The sequence below is a fragment of the Dromaius novaehollandiae genome, chromosome 5 (assembly GCF_036370855.1).
Source record: "Dromaius novaehollandiae isolate bDroNov1 chromosome 5, bDroNov1.hap1, whole genome shotgun sequence".
NCBI lineage: Eukaryota > Metazoa > Chordata > Aves > Casuariiformes > Dromaiidae > Dromaius > Dromaius novaehollandiae.
In genome coordinates this window covers 25783198-25798625 of record NC_088102.1, presented here as the reverse complement: position 1 = coordinate 25798625, position 15428 = coordinate 25783198, and the positions used below count along the sequence as shown (strand labels likewise).

The 15428-nt window shown below is 41.7% G+C and overlaps 1 protein-coding gene across 5 annotated transcripts in view; it reads right to left on the bottom strand.

The window, feature by feature from the left end:
• Positions 1 to 507: 507 nt before the first annotated feature.
• Positions 508 to 15428, bottom strand: part of POMT2 (protein O-mannosyltransferase 2) — a 30710-nt gene continuing 15789 nt past the window's right edge. For all 5 annotated transcript variants that reach the window (XM_064512258.1, XM_064512259.1, XM_064512261.1 and 2 more), the window contains exons 12-21: positions 15182 to 15260; positions 14295 to 14446; positions 12468 to 12559; positions 11246 to 11322; positions 9997 to 10068; positions 9401 to 9460; positions 9095 to 9200; positions 7049 to 7189; positions 6299 to 6413; positions 508 to 5735 (exon numbers count right to left, since the gene is read on the bottom strand). In XM_064512258.1, coding sequence (XP_064368328.1) covers positions 5630 to 5735; positions 6299 to 6413; positions 7049 to 7189; positions 9095 to 9200; positions 9401 to 9460; positions 9997 to 10068; positions 11246 to 11322; positions 12468 to 12559; positions 14295 to 14446; positions 15182 to 15260 — 1000 coding nt within the window. In that variant the 3' untranslated portion in view covers positions 508 to 5629. The remainder of the gene's footprint in view (positions 5736 to 6298; positions 6414 to 7048; positions 7190 to 9094; positions 9201 to 9400; positions 9461 to 9996; positions 10069 to 11245; positions 11323 to 12467; positions 12560 to 14294; positions 14447 to 15181; positions 15261 to 15428) is intronic.

The following is a 15428-nucleotide window of genomic DNA, read 5'->3' as shown; positions in this document are numbered from 1 at the left end:
CTTATATGAAACTGTGCATTGGTCTGGTGTTATGGACAGTACACAAACTGTGCATCAGTCTGATGTTGTGGACATTCAAAATACAAATCACAGAAAAAATTTTGGGCTCAATCTGTCAATTCAAATGTCTATAGGCAACATATCAGAAGCATGATGAATATACCCAGTAAGCATGACATAGTATACATATCTACAGTTTAACAGTTTTAACGTGAAGAGGTAAGCCCATTTCAGCAGACAGCGCTTCATTCTCATCCAAATGTACCAGTTTCATTTCCCAGTGTGCTTACCAACACATCTCTTGCACTGCAGTAAAACATTATCTCCTGGAATTGCAGTCCAGCAATATTTGTAGGCTAAAAGCTGGTCATGCTTCTGTTGTGTAGATCACCACTGGCAAAAATCAAACTCTACAATGGGTCCATTTAAAGTTCATGTTGCTCTCTTGGGGGTGTGTGTGAGGAAGAGAAAGAAAAGAAAAGGAGAGGGAAGATCTAGACTCATAGAGAGTGTTTGAAAGAAGAACTATTTATTACAAAATTAAATTCCAAATTCTACCTCATTTTCCACAAGTTCCTGTACAAAACAGATTATAGCTCAAGAAAGCATTCTCCCATTCCTACTGTACAGTGCAGTAACCATACCTCAGAAGCATTAGAAGACAGTCGGTTCATGGACTGATGCAGACAGACAGACATGAGTACTAGCAGCATTAGTAAGAAAAATTTATAATACAGGACAAAATTACAAAAGAACCCCTCTCACCACCACTGCTCCAAACTCCTATTTAGTCACAGCTAAGTTCTTGAATTAAGTTAGGCTCTAAGCAGCTCCCCTTGTAAAACACAATAAATTCACTTGCCAAAGTTTTAGGATCAAATACAAATTCAGCAGGAGTGGGTTTAGCACTAATACTTCCTCTACCTCAACTTAGCCCTTGAGATCCAAGGAAAAGGGCTTGAGGGAATTTAAGTAAAGCAACTCATAAGCAACCATGAAACCCAGCTGTTAGTTCCTTGAATAAAAGGCCAATTTTTAGTCCTGACTGCTTGCAACCCACAAGCTCTCTAAAGGCAGCAAGTGTGCTGTGGAGGTAGTCTTCTTATCCCCAATTTTCCCTTCCCAGCCAGAAAGAGCCTTATGATGTTGTAACAGTTCACACATTTTATCTTTCACAATACACACTGGGCCAGTGGCAGAGAGGTCACTTGCTGTAAAGGGGAAAAATCTTAGCTACGTTCAGCTGGTGGAGATGCTGGGCCACTGCTGAGATGTTCACATCGCCAGCAGGGACTTGAGAGGAGGAAACAGTGTTCTAATGGTACTTGCACCGAGAGTGCCAACCCAGAGCCTAAGTCACACAGGCATAGCTCTGGAAGGAAAGTCACTAAGCCCAGCAACAACTGAGAGCTTCAGGTAAACGTCTGTGTTTCCACACTGACAGTTGGTTCACACTCAAGTCCCCTGAAGAAGATTGCCAGAGGTACACAGGAGGGACAGTTCACAGAAAAACCCTGCCCTACAAACTCTCAAACAACACATCTTTTTACCTTTCTGTAACGAGGGTCTGGATTTGCTGTCAGTGCATGTGACAGGTATTTATTCACTCAGGATACTATAAGGCATTCAGTCCTACCCTTTATTCAGACATGCTTTGTAAGAAATGGAAACACAGCCTAAAGACCAGAGGAGAAGCAAAGAAGTATCCTGTACTTTGTGCAGTACTTAAAGAAGTAGAAGGAACAGAATGGGGATACAAAAAGGTAGATACTAATGCACTATGTAGTATATGCAACAACAAGTCCATCCAATTAAGACGCAAAAAGAAAATTCTCTGCAGACCATACCGGTGGTGGCTTTCCCACTCACAGGCCTATGAATAATGCTGGTGACCAGTCCATGACACACCAAATCTTCCACCTGGAGCAAAGGCGGCCTTGGCAAAGAAATCATCATTCAAATCCTCCTCAAAGTCACACCTCTGTCTCATAGTATGAGTAGCCCACTCCCTGGAAATAGGCCAGCTGCTGCTGTGGGAAGAGGTGGGTACGAGTGCCCTGAAGCAACTGCTAACAAAGCCTTTTTCAGATGGACGGATTGTCTAGGATAAATTGGATGTGCCTAGAGCCCTCCTGTCTATCTACTAAAGACTGAAGAGGTGAAAACAGAGTTTACACAGAAAAAAATCTGAACTAGGAACCTGGAAGCCTACAGCTTTTTGCAATTTGATTCCATAGATACACAGTTTGATGAAATACTTTGCTAGCAATAAAAGGAGCCCTGTCAGGCAAACCTCAAAGACAGCAGCTGCTCTGGAGAGCAGCATCTTCTGGCCTTGGAAAGCACCGTTAGCTATTTTCCACATGACCGGGGAAGAGGACTAATAAGCAGTCCTCAAGATAAACCCGAACTCATTCCACAAACAGGAATGGAAAAACTGAACTGAAACAGCTCAAATTGCACTCAGAAAGCAAAGAGAGTGCCCTACTCCCATTGCTTCATGTCTGCACCACTCCAAGACATTTAATATAGTGCCAGAATCAGGAAGGGGATCAGCAACATTATGTTTTACTGGCCTCACAAAATATAGGCTATTATTTTGTTTTCAGCTACAGCCTGACAGATTTTTTTTTTTTTGAGAAGCAAATATTGAGGGAGAAATTCTCAGCTAAGATAAATCCTCAGTTTTTCTCTACTGAAAGAAAACAGAGCAACATCAATTTACACTTCCTTGAAAATCCATCCTGTGGACTCCAGAGGCTGCAGATGAAATGCATGCCCTTTTAATGTCTGCCCTCTAGTCTTCAAATGTAGACCTTTTAATACTCTTAATTCCAGATGAAAAAAGAAATCCTGCTGGAGGCTGCTCCCTCTTGTGGAATATCTAGATTTTTTTCCAATGTATGCCTCCATCCCACCACTAGCACACAAGACCTAAGATATGAATTAGCCCCAATGCTAACCAAGTGCTCTCAACAGCAAATTTCCAAATTGTCCATGCTAAATTAAAATAACCCTTTATTTGTATTGAAACAGAAGCTGAGTTTGTACACAGGAACCTGAATGTGAGTATGACAGTTGCCACTTTCAGCTGGTCCATCTAAACTCAGCTGCCATCTCTGCTAGAAAGATTATTAGCAACAGAGGAGACAGGGCTCTGACCAAGGAACACACTGGCTCATCTTCCTCAGGCAGCTCCTACAAAGCTGACTTTTTCATAACCACTGCAGTAACTGAGGTTACTGAGCTGATTTTTAACTCCCCATAGATTTAAGTTGACAGGTAAAGAACTTTAGAAACTGTCATTTCAAAACACAAATTTCTTAGTTTTTCCAATTAGTGTTCATGGCAGTGTGTGATCACATGTGCTGAAAAATCCATGTCTTTAATCCATGCCTTTTATCAGCTGCTGTGGCAATTCCTCCCCATGGCAATGGGACCACTGTATGGAAAAGCTCATATTCATGATACCAAGGCATTAAGCAGATAATCTCACCAGGAGGAGAGGATGCTGAATCACATTGCTACAAATGCAGCAGCACACTGTCTGCCTGTCATGTTGCCAACAGCTAACAACTTGCAGCTGCTGCTTTAACTCTTGTCAGACAAGGCAGGATTTGAGGAAATTTGCAGCCTTCTCCCTCACCCTTCTTGCCTATGTATCATCTCTGTGAAGCCCTGGCTTAGGCAGGTGGGAGCACTTTCTGCAGTAGCAAATGGAAAAGAATCATCAAACCTAGCAGCTAATTAGCATAATGACTTCTCACCATGAATTATCAGCAGGTGATTAATTCAAAACCTTTAGAACCAAAAGCATACATCCATACCATCTGAGTTAGTTTCTACAGAAGTCAGCTTCTGGAGGGAGATGTGACACACCAAGCCAGAACCTTACGATAGCAAGCAGCTGCCTTACTGTCCTATGGATCCTAACAGTCCTATGGATCCTCTATTAAAGAGGAATGAAATCAAGCCTGATTAGAGTCTCAGTCCTGCACACAAAACAACTATCTTGGGGATGATAACACAAAGCCCTTCTGTGCGGCAGGAAATACATTAGAGTTCTAGGTTCAGTAAGAGAAAGAATGCACAATTCATGTTTGAAAACAGACACATTCACCTGTTGCTTTCTCGGTACGCATCATTTTGATGCGAGCCTTAGAAGTGGACCAAGGACTCTGAAATGACAGGCCTGAGTTCCTTGATACCTATACAAAATATTACTTCTTGACACAAACACAGCTGGGGTTTAAGTTTCATTTGCTTTGGATGCTACAATGTAGTAACAGTATACTGTGACAAGAAATTGAAATTTGGGCAAAGGGTGGGAGACTGAATGAAAGAAACATTTAAAAGGCCCACAAAAAGGAGCATAACAGAGGAAAAAGGAATCAATAACTGATTTTAAAAAAGTGTTCTGCTTTCTAGGAAGCAGTGGATTCAACATCCAATGGCTCTTGACACCTAACACAAAGAAGTTTTGCCTCGTATGACATTTTCTTCAATGCAGTAATTCAACAGTCAGCTATCTATGAGAGGGAACTTGCTCAGTACAGCAATACGGTGTGCAAGTGCTTTGGGCACAGACAGCCAGTTTTGCAGTTGTCACATTCATTAAGATGACACCTTCCTCCTAAAAGTATAGGTACTGGCATTGGAAAAGCTGGGATCAAAAGGTGAATGACAGCTGTCAGTACAATTTCCAAGCTAGCATTTTAATTCCTAGCACATCCCCAAGGGGGCCAGTCTTCACCGTACATTGGGACGGGAAATAAATTACCTGCTGCTTCTATTATAATTTCCTTCGTAGCTTCTTTGCAGTTCTGTATGAAACTGCAAAGTGGTGAGCTGGAACAGTCCAAGTGTGAGTAGAGGCTTGTTAGGTAATCACTGTATACGGTTAAAGGTGTCCAGAAGGCAAGGCAATATACAGAGATAAACAAACAACCTCCACCACCTCTGTCTGCAAAGGGCCTGAGAGACAGGCAAGGCACAGTGGCTCAGGGAGATTTCAAGTGGACACCCTTCCAGTTCAGTCAAATTCTAAAAGTACAGGGTGGGCACAAAAAATGCAGACAGCCAGGGCAGAGTGGTATAGAGATCCCCAGATACTTACATGAAGCTTTTTTTAAAAAAACCTCACTATAATAAAGGCTGTTAAACATGATAAAAAATCCTCATGTCTCAGACACTGTCTGGCTCCCAAACCGCAATGGTACTTGGATTACAAGAAAGAAGACACACATGCACACACACATCCACACATGTGAATATGAGACAACACACACCCTACAACTTGTACTGGTCTCACTCCTGGAACACCACTGCTGTTTGACTGTAAAGGATGCTGGTATATTGCTCATAAGAACTGAGACTTAAATAGCCAGTTGCCCAGAAACATAACGTAAAGATTCATGACTTGAGTCCTCCTCAGAGAGCCTTCTCACAGTCACCCTCTTCATCTTCCAAAGCAGACAGTGCAAACTAAAGTCAAACCAACAGGGCTACTAGATCCAGAGTTCTCCAGAGAAGGCATTTTATAGTCACATGTCTCCAAAGCCCCAGAATCAGCCTGCCATGCAGCAGATCTCACATTTCTGTCTCTGCTTCCATGCTCCCGTTGCTGGCTCTAGAACTCCCAGGACTCCATCCATCGGAGCCCTGCCATGGGGCTGCTCGGGTCTGAGGCCATGGGTCCTATCATGCCATAGGACAGAGGATGGAAGAGGTAGAAGCTGTGGAAAGAATCCAAATACCCATCAGGGACTAATTAATGGCAGAGTGTTCTGTCTCAAGAACATTGCAGAAGATTAACCCATACAGGTGACCTACAAGAACTTTATTTTTAGGCTGCTGTAAGCTCCACTAAGGAGCTGAACCCAATATACATGGTATGTAGCTTTATCACAGGTGGTACTTTCTCTTAGAAAGCAGCAGGGGAAACCTACAACTGTTCATCTATATTTGAGGGATCTGACAGCCTCTAGTATGGGGACTAGAATCAGAAACCACTGAACTGTGGGTTCAGAGGACAATAGAGTGCTCACACTGAGTAGTGGGGAAAAAGAATGAGATTCCCTGTAACAGGGAGATTTTTGAAAATCCGTTACTGGGACACAAATGCTGAATTTAATGAAATATGAGCATTTAGGGTCCTTGCAGACTTGATGATGCCTGACAAGTTCAGTAGAGAAGACGAGAGGCAGAGACAAAGGCTAAGGATAATTAACAGGCACTAGGGGTTCCACTGAGACAGTGGCTGTTAAACATTCAGGAAAGCTGAGCTTTCAGCACTCACCTGTACATGATGAGTAGAAACAGTACCAGGATTCCCCCTCCATATACTTTTCTAGCTGTAGTGCTGGATGGCAGGAAGCCAGTACAGAACTTCAGTAGTGTGTCCCAGGTGATTCCTAGGAGAAGAATGAAGCAGAAATCAGGAGCAATGCAGAGGCCAAAGAACACAGCTGCTACATTCAGCCATAGACTGAGCTGATAAAGCTCTGTTGAGACCAGAGGACCTCCTCTACTTTTGAATTAACTTACCTTGAAAACCTCCAGAACTATACAAAATATTTTCTGTCAACAGAAAGTTGTTTTTTTCCCCACCTTCTCATCAGAATGAATGGGAAAGAAATGTGTGCCCCAGCATGCTAACTAAGTTGGTACAAAATCACAGGAAAAGCTACCAAGATTGAAGTATGAACAGACAAGACAGAAAAGTGGGGGAAGCAAACAAAGAAGGGAAATAGCTTGTATAAAATTATATATAAGGACAGTGACACAGCAGAGAATAGGAATCAAATCTCTGAATTCAAATGCCCTAACCACTAGACATACTGCTTCTTTGCGGTGGTAACAAAAAAACCCCACAATTTGGCGTCTCAAGCTGCTTTGTAAAAGACATTTTGAATTAGCACATTTCATGCACTATGCTCAAGCAAGTAGAAAACCTATATAAAAATTTACAGTTTAGTCTGAAAATGTTCCATTTAACAGAATTTCACTTGTTTCCCTGCCTCTTCTTCTCCCAGTCTCCAGTATTTACCTGTCAACATGCTGGAAAAAAGCATGGCAGGGAAGTAGTGGTGAAAGTAGAGAACTCGGCCCATCAAAAAGAAAGGGAGATAATGAAGGAGCCAGCCCAGCGTAATCCGCCCTCCGCCACACAACAAGACTTGGGACAGTTCTGGAACAAAAACAAACACACTTCAGCAGAGAAAACCTCAACTCTGGTTTCTCTTTGCAAGCCTTAATGCAGTAAGTAGCATGTGAATGACAGTAAAATCAGCAAGAATGATCTTTGCAGGAAGTTGTCTACTGGTCTGAAATTGTTCCAAGCTTCTACAACATCCCAGCTGTATTCTTCACGAACATACAAATACTTCTCAGGGGAACAATTACCTGAAGAGATATACAAAGACATAAGTCCTGAGGGATTACCAGGGTTGACCATGCTCAATGTTAAGACCAAGCTTGCAGTTTCTCAGGATGTAGATTAGACTAAATAGGCTATTCCAGTTCAATGTTTTTGATTTTCTCTGCAATGAGATTAAGAGCTATCCAGATGACCACTTTGTCACCCTTCACTGGAGAGGAATGTTGCTTACTGTTCAGAGCCTGGGAGGGGGACGGAGAGCTCTGGTGTCTGCCTGCAGCTTAGCCAATATCTCACTGTGTTACTGAATAGTTTCATTTCACATTTTAGAATTCATTTCCCGTACAGATATCTACAAAATGAAGCAACCATTGATGTAAACTGGAATGGTCAAAGTACGATTTATTAGGGTTTGTGAAAAGCCCTATGACCCAGGCACTGATGACAATAAAAGATTATTGTATCCCTTCTATCTGTCATTTTATCAGCTTTGCACAAGTATCAGGAAACATTTCTCATTTCAAAACAGCACGCATAACATGAAAATATAGTGCATATGCAAACCTTGAGAGCAGGGCATGATCCAATTGGTCTTTCTCCCTTACAGCCAATACAGGTAGCTCCTTGCAGTATTTTCATTAGAGATCTATCCTGTTCACTTTTAAACTACTTGAGAGATGAAGCTCCCACTCTGTTCCTTGAAGAGATTGCTCCATAACCTAGCTCAGTGGTTTTCCACCCTTGGCACACCTAGTCCTGCCTTCCACCCACTTCCAAGGCATCTGCAAAAGGCATCTATGAAAAGGAAACCTATTAACAGTAGCCTATGTGGGGTCTGTATCGCCATTAGAAAAAATATCTCAGAAGTCTGCAAATCAGAAAAAGGTAAAAGCCCTGGGACCAGTAGATCTCTGCATCAGGAAGGCTTCCCTGACATACATTCTATTGCCTTCTCCTACTAATATATCCAGATCAAATACATTCTTTCCAACAGATACACATCTGGTCATCACTGAACTGCAGTAATCAATGTAACTAACAGTAACTGAGGCCAACTTCCTGGCTCTTGAGCAGTTCATGAACAATTCCCATGCTAGACTGTGATCAACTGCAGAGCAGAGCTGGCACATGACCTACTACTGACTAACCTTGTCTCCTGGAGAAAGCAAGGTAGCAAAACCCTACTGAGACTTTCATTTTTGGATCACCTTAGGCTGCCAGCATCAGCAGTCCAGCTCAGTACTCTCCAGCAAAGGAGTGGTAAAACTTTTCAGGAGCCACTGGTCCTATCTCCCACCTGAGTCACTCGTAGAGCTCTTCCCCTTTTCGGCTTTCTAAGTATGTCTCTCGGGGCCCTTGGGGACTTGAGGATTTCTGATGAAGTCTTACAGGCTTAGGAAACTGGGCAATTCCTCAGGTATGGTCTCTGCTACACAAGTAGCCAGATTTGTTAATCAGACTGATTCCTTCTAGTACAAAACCCTTCCTTGACAGTCACATCATTTCATAGTACACTTCCATAGCACTAATTAGCTTTGCTTTTTGTACATAATGCTGTCTTAAGTGCATTTTTCTCAATGCCCAGAGGCTTTAATACAACATGTAAAAAGATTTATAATACAGGAGTCCTAAGAAAAGCTTTCCTGTATCAGGAAACCAGGATGTTATATAACAAGGGATTCTACAGCACAGGAAGGATAGGAAAACTGGCCTTACCTCTGAGTTCAGATGTCAGCTGGACACCTCTCCTCAGGGCTACTGTGGTAGAAATTGCTATCAGAAGATACAAGCCAATAGTGACTAGATTCAGCCACCAAATAACCTAAGTAGGAAAAAAGAAAGATTTGGGACTTTGGGCAGGGCTGGAAGTGGGAGTCAGTATGTCAGGGGGAATGAAAAGCTACATGCAAGCGTAAGAGCACAATGAGAGAGGTACTCCACAAGGAAGAAGAGGAAGAGAATCACTGTCACTATGTAAAATTTGCTAAAGACATTGGCTTGGAATCTCCCTCCCCAACTTACCGGGTTTCCCAGCAAATAAACCCGATAATCTGTCTCATTGACACCAGAAAAACGCAGCCCCTGAGGAGAGAGATCAAAGTCAGTAAAATGGGTTGGCATCAATCCAGTTTATAACCATCTTTAACAGTGTCAAAGGTGAGAAATTCCTTTCCATGCATCTCAGGTACTACAAAATAAAGCTGACATCATTTTCAGTTTGATCAAGAGGTGCTATGCTTCTTGAAGCTAAGAAAAAAAGCTAAGAAAAGAAAAGACGATAGAGCCAGTCTCTTCTCTGTGGTGCCCAGTGACAGGATGAGAGGCAATGGGCACAAACTGAAACACAAGAAGTTCTGTCTGAATATAAGAAAAAGCTTTTTTTTTTTTTTTTTTTTTTTTTTTTACTGTGAGGTTGCCCAGAGAGGTTGTGGAGTCTCCATCCTTGCAGATATTCAAAAGCAATCTGGACACAGTCCTGGACAACCTGCTCTAGGTGACCCTGCTTGAGCAGGTGGGTTGGACTAGATGATCTCTAGAGGTCTCTTCCAACCTCAACCATTCTGTGATTCTGTGAAAAGCACTTGAAAACAGAAAGGAAGATGGATTAATCAACATACCTGGTAGTTGATGGGCCAGTGCCAAGGTTTGGATGTAACTTCATTGTCCTTTGGTTTGAGGCCACTGTTTCCCTACAGATAAGTCAAAATAAAACCGAAATGAGTGGGCAGTTATGCTGCAAGGCCTGCCCAGACATGTCCTGGTACACAAACATACATGAATATTCTTCCTGAGTAAAGGCTATTTTCTGACTACATTGAACAGATCAACTTCTGGAGACTGCCACACTGTGGACAATGAATGTTTAATATTACTGTGCAAGTGAAAATGTTACTTGGCTACCATTAGAGGCATTATTCTCTCATTTCTCTTCTCCAGGTTTTCTGTCACTGAGGACACTGTTGCTTAAACAAGATCTTTGTTCATTAAGAGACTGACTACTTCAACAGGTTTCCCTCCACTTAAATAAAAGCTTCAGAAAGATTATTTCCATGGAAACTTGTGTAAGTACTTCCTTACCTGAAACAACATTATCACTGGTTACCATGGAAATTATTAGCCTTAATAATGATTTGTTTGACTACCTTCTTTCTTTGGAGAATTTGAGAAGAGCTTTACAAACAGTAACAAACAAAACCTTAGATTCCCCTCTTCAAATGGTAACATTCCCATTCTTCAGCTGAAGGAGTGAGGAGCTGGAAGCAGAAGGGAAGTGGCCTAGATCACAGACAACAATCCTGGGAAGGACTTCAAGAGCAGTCCACCTTGAAAATATGAAATCTAGTTCTTTTGCAAGTATCCTCAGGGATAAATAGAGAAGAGGAAAGCAGAGAACATAGGATCTCAATGAACTTCAAAAAATTAACAGAACTTTACCATTTTCAACTCAAACATTTATTGTTCTCTTCAGTGTCTGTTTACCTAATTTTGTGACTCTGACCACACTGACATCTTCTTGCTTCACTCATTTAACTGCCTCATTCATTTAACTTTAACTAGCCTTCCAGTAGGGTATGAAAAATTCCAAACTCTCCTTTAAAGAAGGGAACTTAAGCAACAGAAGGATTAAATAACTAGACTGCAGCCAGATCATACTAACAGTAGAGCTGGGGATCAAGCCCAGGGCTTCCAAACTTTTAGAGTTTTAGCTCTAAGACCATCACTTTCTCTAAATACAAATCCAAGTAGGTTGCTGTGGCATATATGTCTTGCCCTACCTTGCAGCCATCACCCAGAAATCTCAGAAATTACATTTCTTTTTAATGAAAGAAGGAAGAAAATAATAATCTAGAATTAATACTGTCCTACCCGGATCATAACCATGTGGGATTCTAGCAGAATTTCTACAAAAGAGGGCTTCAAAACATCCAGGCTGATATTGGGCACTTTAGAAAAAGAGAGAAAAGTAGATTAGAAATCTGTATGTTTTACTTTTATTTGACTTGCGTGTAATAAACTCTGCCCTCCTGTGTCAAATCTGTGACAAATCTGCTTCTAGCGCCTCTTTTAATTCCCTATGCAATTCATTCATATTCTAAACACAGAGGCCTGCAGTCAAAAAAATATCCCCCAGTGAATTGCACAACTGATCCACTCCTTGATTTCCTACCTTTCTTTCAGGAGCAAGAGAAGTAGATAAAACTCCCCGAAATAAGCAGATCTCTGTTTCAAGCTGAAATTAGAGCCCAGCTGTTCATAAACTGCTGTTTATCCATAGATGAGCCATGAGTGTGGAAATACGAAATACAAGACAACAGAAGAGACTCTACCAAGTGAGCAGCCCAGGATTCCTTTATTTTGGTTTGCATACAGTGGCTCTGAAAGGCTGAAAAGCACTAGGTTTTTTTAGTAATTGTGAATTAAGCCCAAGTCATCTGCAATTCATGAGATGAAAATTGTATCAAATATTCAGGCCAAACAAGGCTTTGACACATATCAACTCCTGGATGAGGCTGGAAGGCCCATCTGTCATAATTGGCACTCTTAGTTCTTTCCCAGCCCCTGTCATATCCATATCCCAGCCCCTTCCACTATCCATTACTTGATGTTACTGCAAAGTCATTATCTAATGTGCCCCTCCAGAAGGGAAGGAAAAGAATACAGCAGAACAGGGTGGATCCTAACTTTTTAATAAAAATCATTAAAATACATACAACATACTCATATCAATCACAATAATCCCTTCAATTACAACAATGGTGTTAAAATGGCATTAAAATAATAGCCTGTACCACAGTGTCTACAAAACTTCCCCCTTTCATTACTCATGAATATCTCAAAATCCTTAAAAAAAATCTTTGCATTTCCACTACACCAGCACTATCACCAGTTTACAGCATAAACGCTGAAGCGGAATAAGGCCATGCATCTCTGAACAACTGGCCCAAGTTCAGCAGCTGCGAGCTGGAGCTGCGAAACCATGCACAAATTCCAAATACTAAATGCCAGTTCTCACCATCTGATAGCTCATCTCTTTCCTTAAGAACAAGCCAAGATGCACCCTGAAGGGAAAGGGAAATAGATCACTCACACTTAGGGTTGATATGATCTTCAACATTCCAGAGGGAATTGGGAGTCTCCTTCAGATATGGTGTGCAGGTAACTTCCACTTGTTCCCAGCCCCTGAGGAACAGCAGAGCAGTTAGTCACCACCTCACAAAAGATCACGCAGTATTTCCAATTCATATCTGATTTTTTTTTCTATTTAGTTTCATATTTCCCCTTAACACCTATCACACCTCTCAACCCCAGCTATCTTTTTTCTTATACACTCAGATGTCCTGCTCTAGCGCCACATAGAAACTGGAACAGACTTGCAGGGCAGCCAACATCAAAATCTTACTAAACATATGAGACCACATACCTAAACTTGGGTGCCTAAAGCCAAATACCTACACATAAGTGCACACAAGTGGCCTGATTTTCAAAGAAGCTGCACATCGACAATCAGCATCTACTACAAGTCAACCCTTATAGTCTCTCCAGAAAAAGCCATCATCATCACTTTAAATCAATCCATGCCTACAGCAACTCTACTACAGAAACAGAGGAATGACTTTAGAGGATCCCATCAACTGTTCATTTAGTCTGTTACCCTACTTCCAGCAGTGGACACATTTTGGGAAGAAGTGCAGCAGATTGCAGTAATGTGAAAGATCAATCAGGAATTTTCTGCCAGTCACCACTTAGCAGGTGATGCTGAGTTCTCTGAAGGACAGGAATTCCTGTCCTTTAAATAAAAAAAGTACAAATCCAACCTAATCTAGCCATCATTATTCCCAGTTACCAGTATTTTACCTGAGCTCTTAATGTCAACAACATTTTGCGGCAACAACTTCCATCCACAGGGTAAGTTTGTGTCAGGGAAAAAACATAGTCATTTCTTGAGCACTGTCATCAGAGGCAGTGCTTTGGGATTTTTGTTTTGTTTTTTGTTTTGTTTTACCCACAAGTGCAGGATTACTGGAAAAATCTAAAATACACCTGCATTCTTGACCAGGCAATCACCAGCAGAGATATCTGCCTGCACTCACCACGATTCAGCTTACATGGGATTTCTTTGAAGCCCTTTTTACCATCACACAGTGAAGGGAATCCTAAGCTAGCAGTAACAGAGGCAGCTTTGGAAGCAGAAGCAACATGACTATACAACATGCTCCTTCAGTATCCATGTTAGCTTCCTACACAGTACAGCTCTCCAGTCACAGCAGCTTGTTTAGCATTAGTCTGAATGTCTCTGCAAGTACCTCATTTTATGACAAGTTCATACTCATACAACCTGAGGGCATATTAAAATCCCCTCCCTGAAAACATCACCTTGTTATAGCTGCCCTTACACTTCAGATGCTGCATAGAGAAATGGCACAAGGTCTTCCAACTACAAAAGAAATTAGTATCAATAAAAAGTAGTTTGGTGGATTATGAAATAAAACAGCAAAAATTGCCTCAGTTTCTACCAATTTTTTCAAGCCCTAAGGATAAAATGGGCCTTCAAGAACTACTGCTTTATATCTAGCATCCCCTCCCCAGACTTACTGGATGCCAAGATCTACACCCATACCATTCTTGGATCTCCTGGTAGGGGGTATTATTTTCCAGAGCTGCTGCCCACCAGTCACTTTCACTGTAACAGACTGCATAGCCTAGTCTAGAACTTCCTGAACTCTGGTCATGTGTTTAGAGCTTACTAGATATTTAAAAGAATAACAAAATATAAAGAAATAGAGGAAAAGGGGGTTTTGCCTAGTTTAAATTTAAAAGTACCATTGAGCAAAGGAACATAAAAACAATGATATAAGATGAGGAACCTCAGCTGTCAGCTCAAGGCCTTCGGTGGGAAGGACTACAAGCTATTTACCATTTTGGCAGCGTCTTTCCAGAAGATCCCAATATACACCCTGTGGCCACGTGGGTTAGCCGGATCTGACTCCGTAAGACTTTTATGTGCTTTCCAGTCTTTCTGCCCACCACTTCAATCCTCCAGAAATCATTGGAATCTCCTGTTCCATTCTATCATCCAAACACAGCACAAGAGGAAAAAAAAGAAAATAACAGAAGACAAATAACAAAATATGGGAATGAGGCATAGTAAATAGGAACTTCTGAAACTAATGCTGGCACAGCTAAACTGAAGAACCCAGGCTACCCTTGTTCAGAGTTCACAAAAGAGATCCCCCATCAGGAAAAGATGATTCTAGACATCAGCAGCCACGCACAAATACATTTTTATCTTGCCAACCTTAAGATTTTTTGCTTCAAGTTTGTACTTGACTGTGGCTCAGAGTTACATTTTAAATGGGGGCGGCTTGGCTGCTTCACAGAAGGGCTTTAGGCAGCAGCCCCTTGCCTTTGGAAATTCAGCCTCAAAGCAGATCTCATTTTCATGATTCCAAATTCTGTCATCATCCTGTCAATAAAAGCCATTTGTCTATGTGACAAGGACAAACACAGAAAATAATACTTGTCAGAGCAACTTCAAGGTTGCCCAGTTAGGCATTTAAGGAGGTAAATGCTGCCAAAGCTAGACTGGGAGTAAAAGCTTAATTCTTTTCCTGACTGTGCTCATGCTAAATAGACCTTAAATACAACATGCACTATCTTACACTAAAACAGATTTCCTTCTAGTCCAGCAGGTCCGCATCTATCACCCTGGCTAACAAACTAAAAGCAGCAATAAATCCCCTTGGCACCGTATGAACTCCCCCCAAAAGAAGGAGGGTTTGTTTTATCTTGCCATTCACTTACTATTCCATAGCCAGTGACCTGAAAATGCTTCCTTGTCAGGGGAGCCTCATGCTGATGACTGTGGAGATTTCTAGAAGTTCTGGAATGAAATTAAAAGTCAAACCTGGTTTTGTTTTTACAATTTGTGGTAAGAACTTTGGTTCGAGCCATTCAGAGAGAGCCACCAGTACACTGACCACTGAATCCCAGGCTAGGGCAGGGCAGGAGGCAGCCTCAATGGTGATGGGGGCCACACAGTGAAACAGCT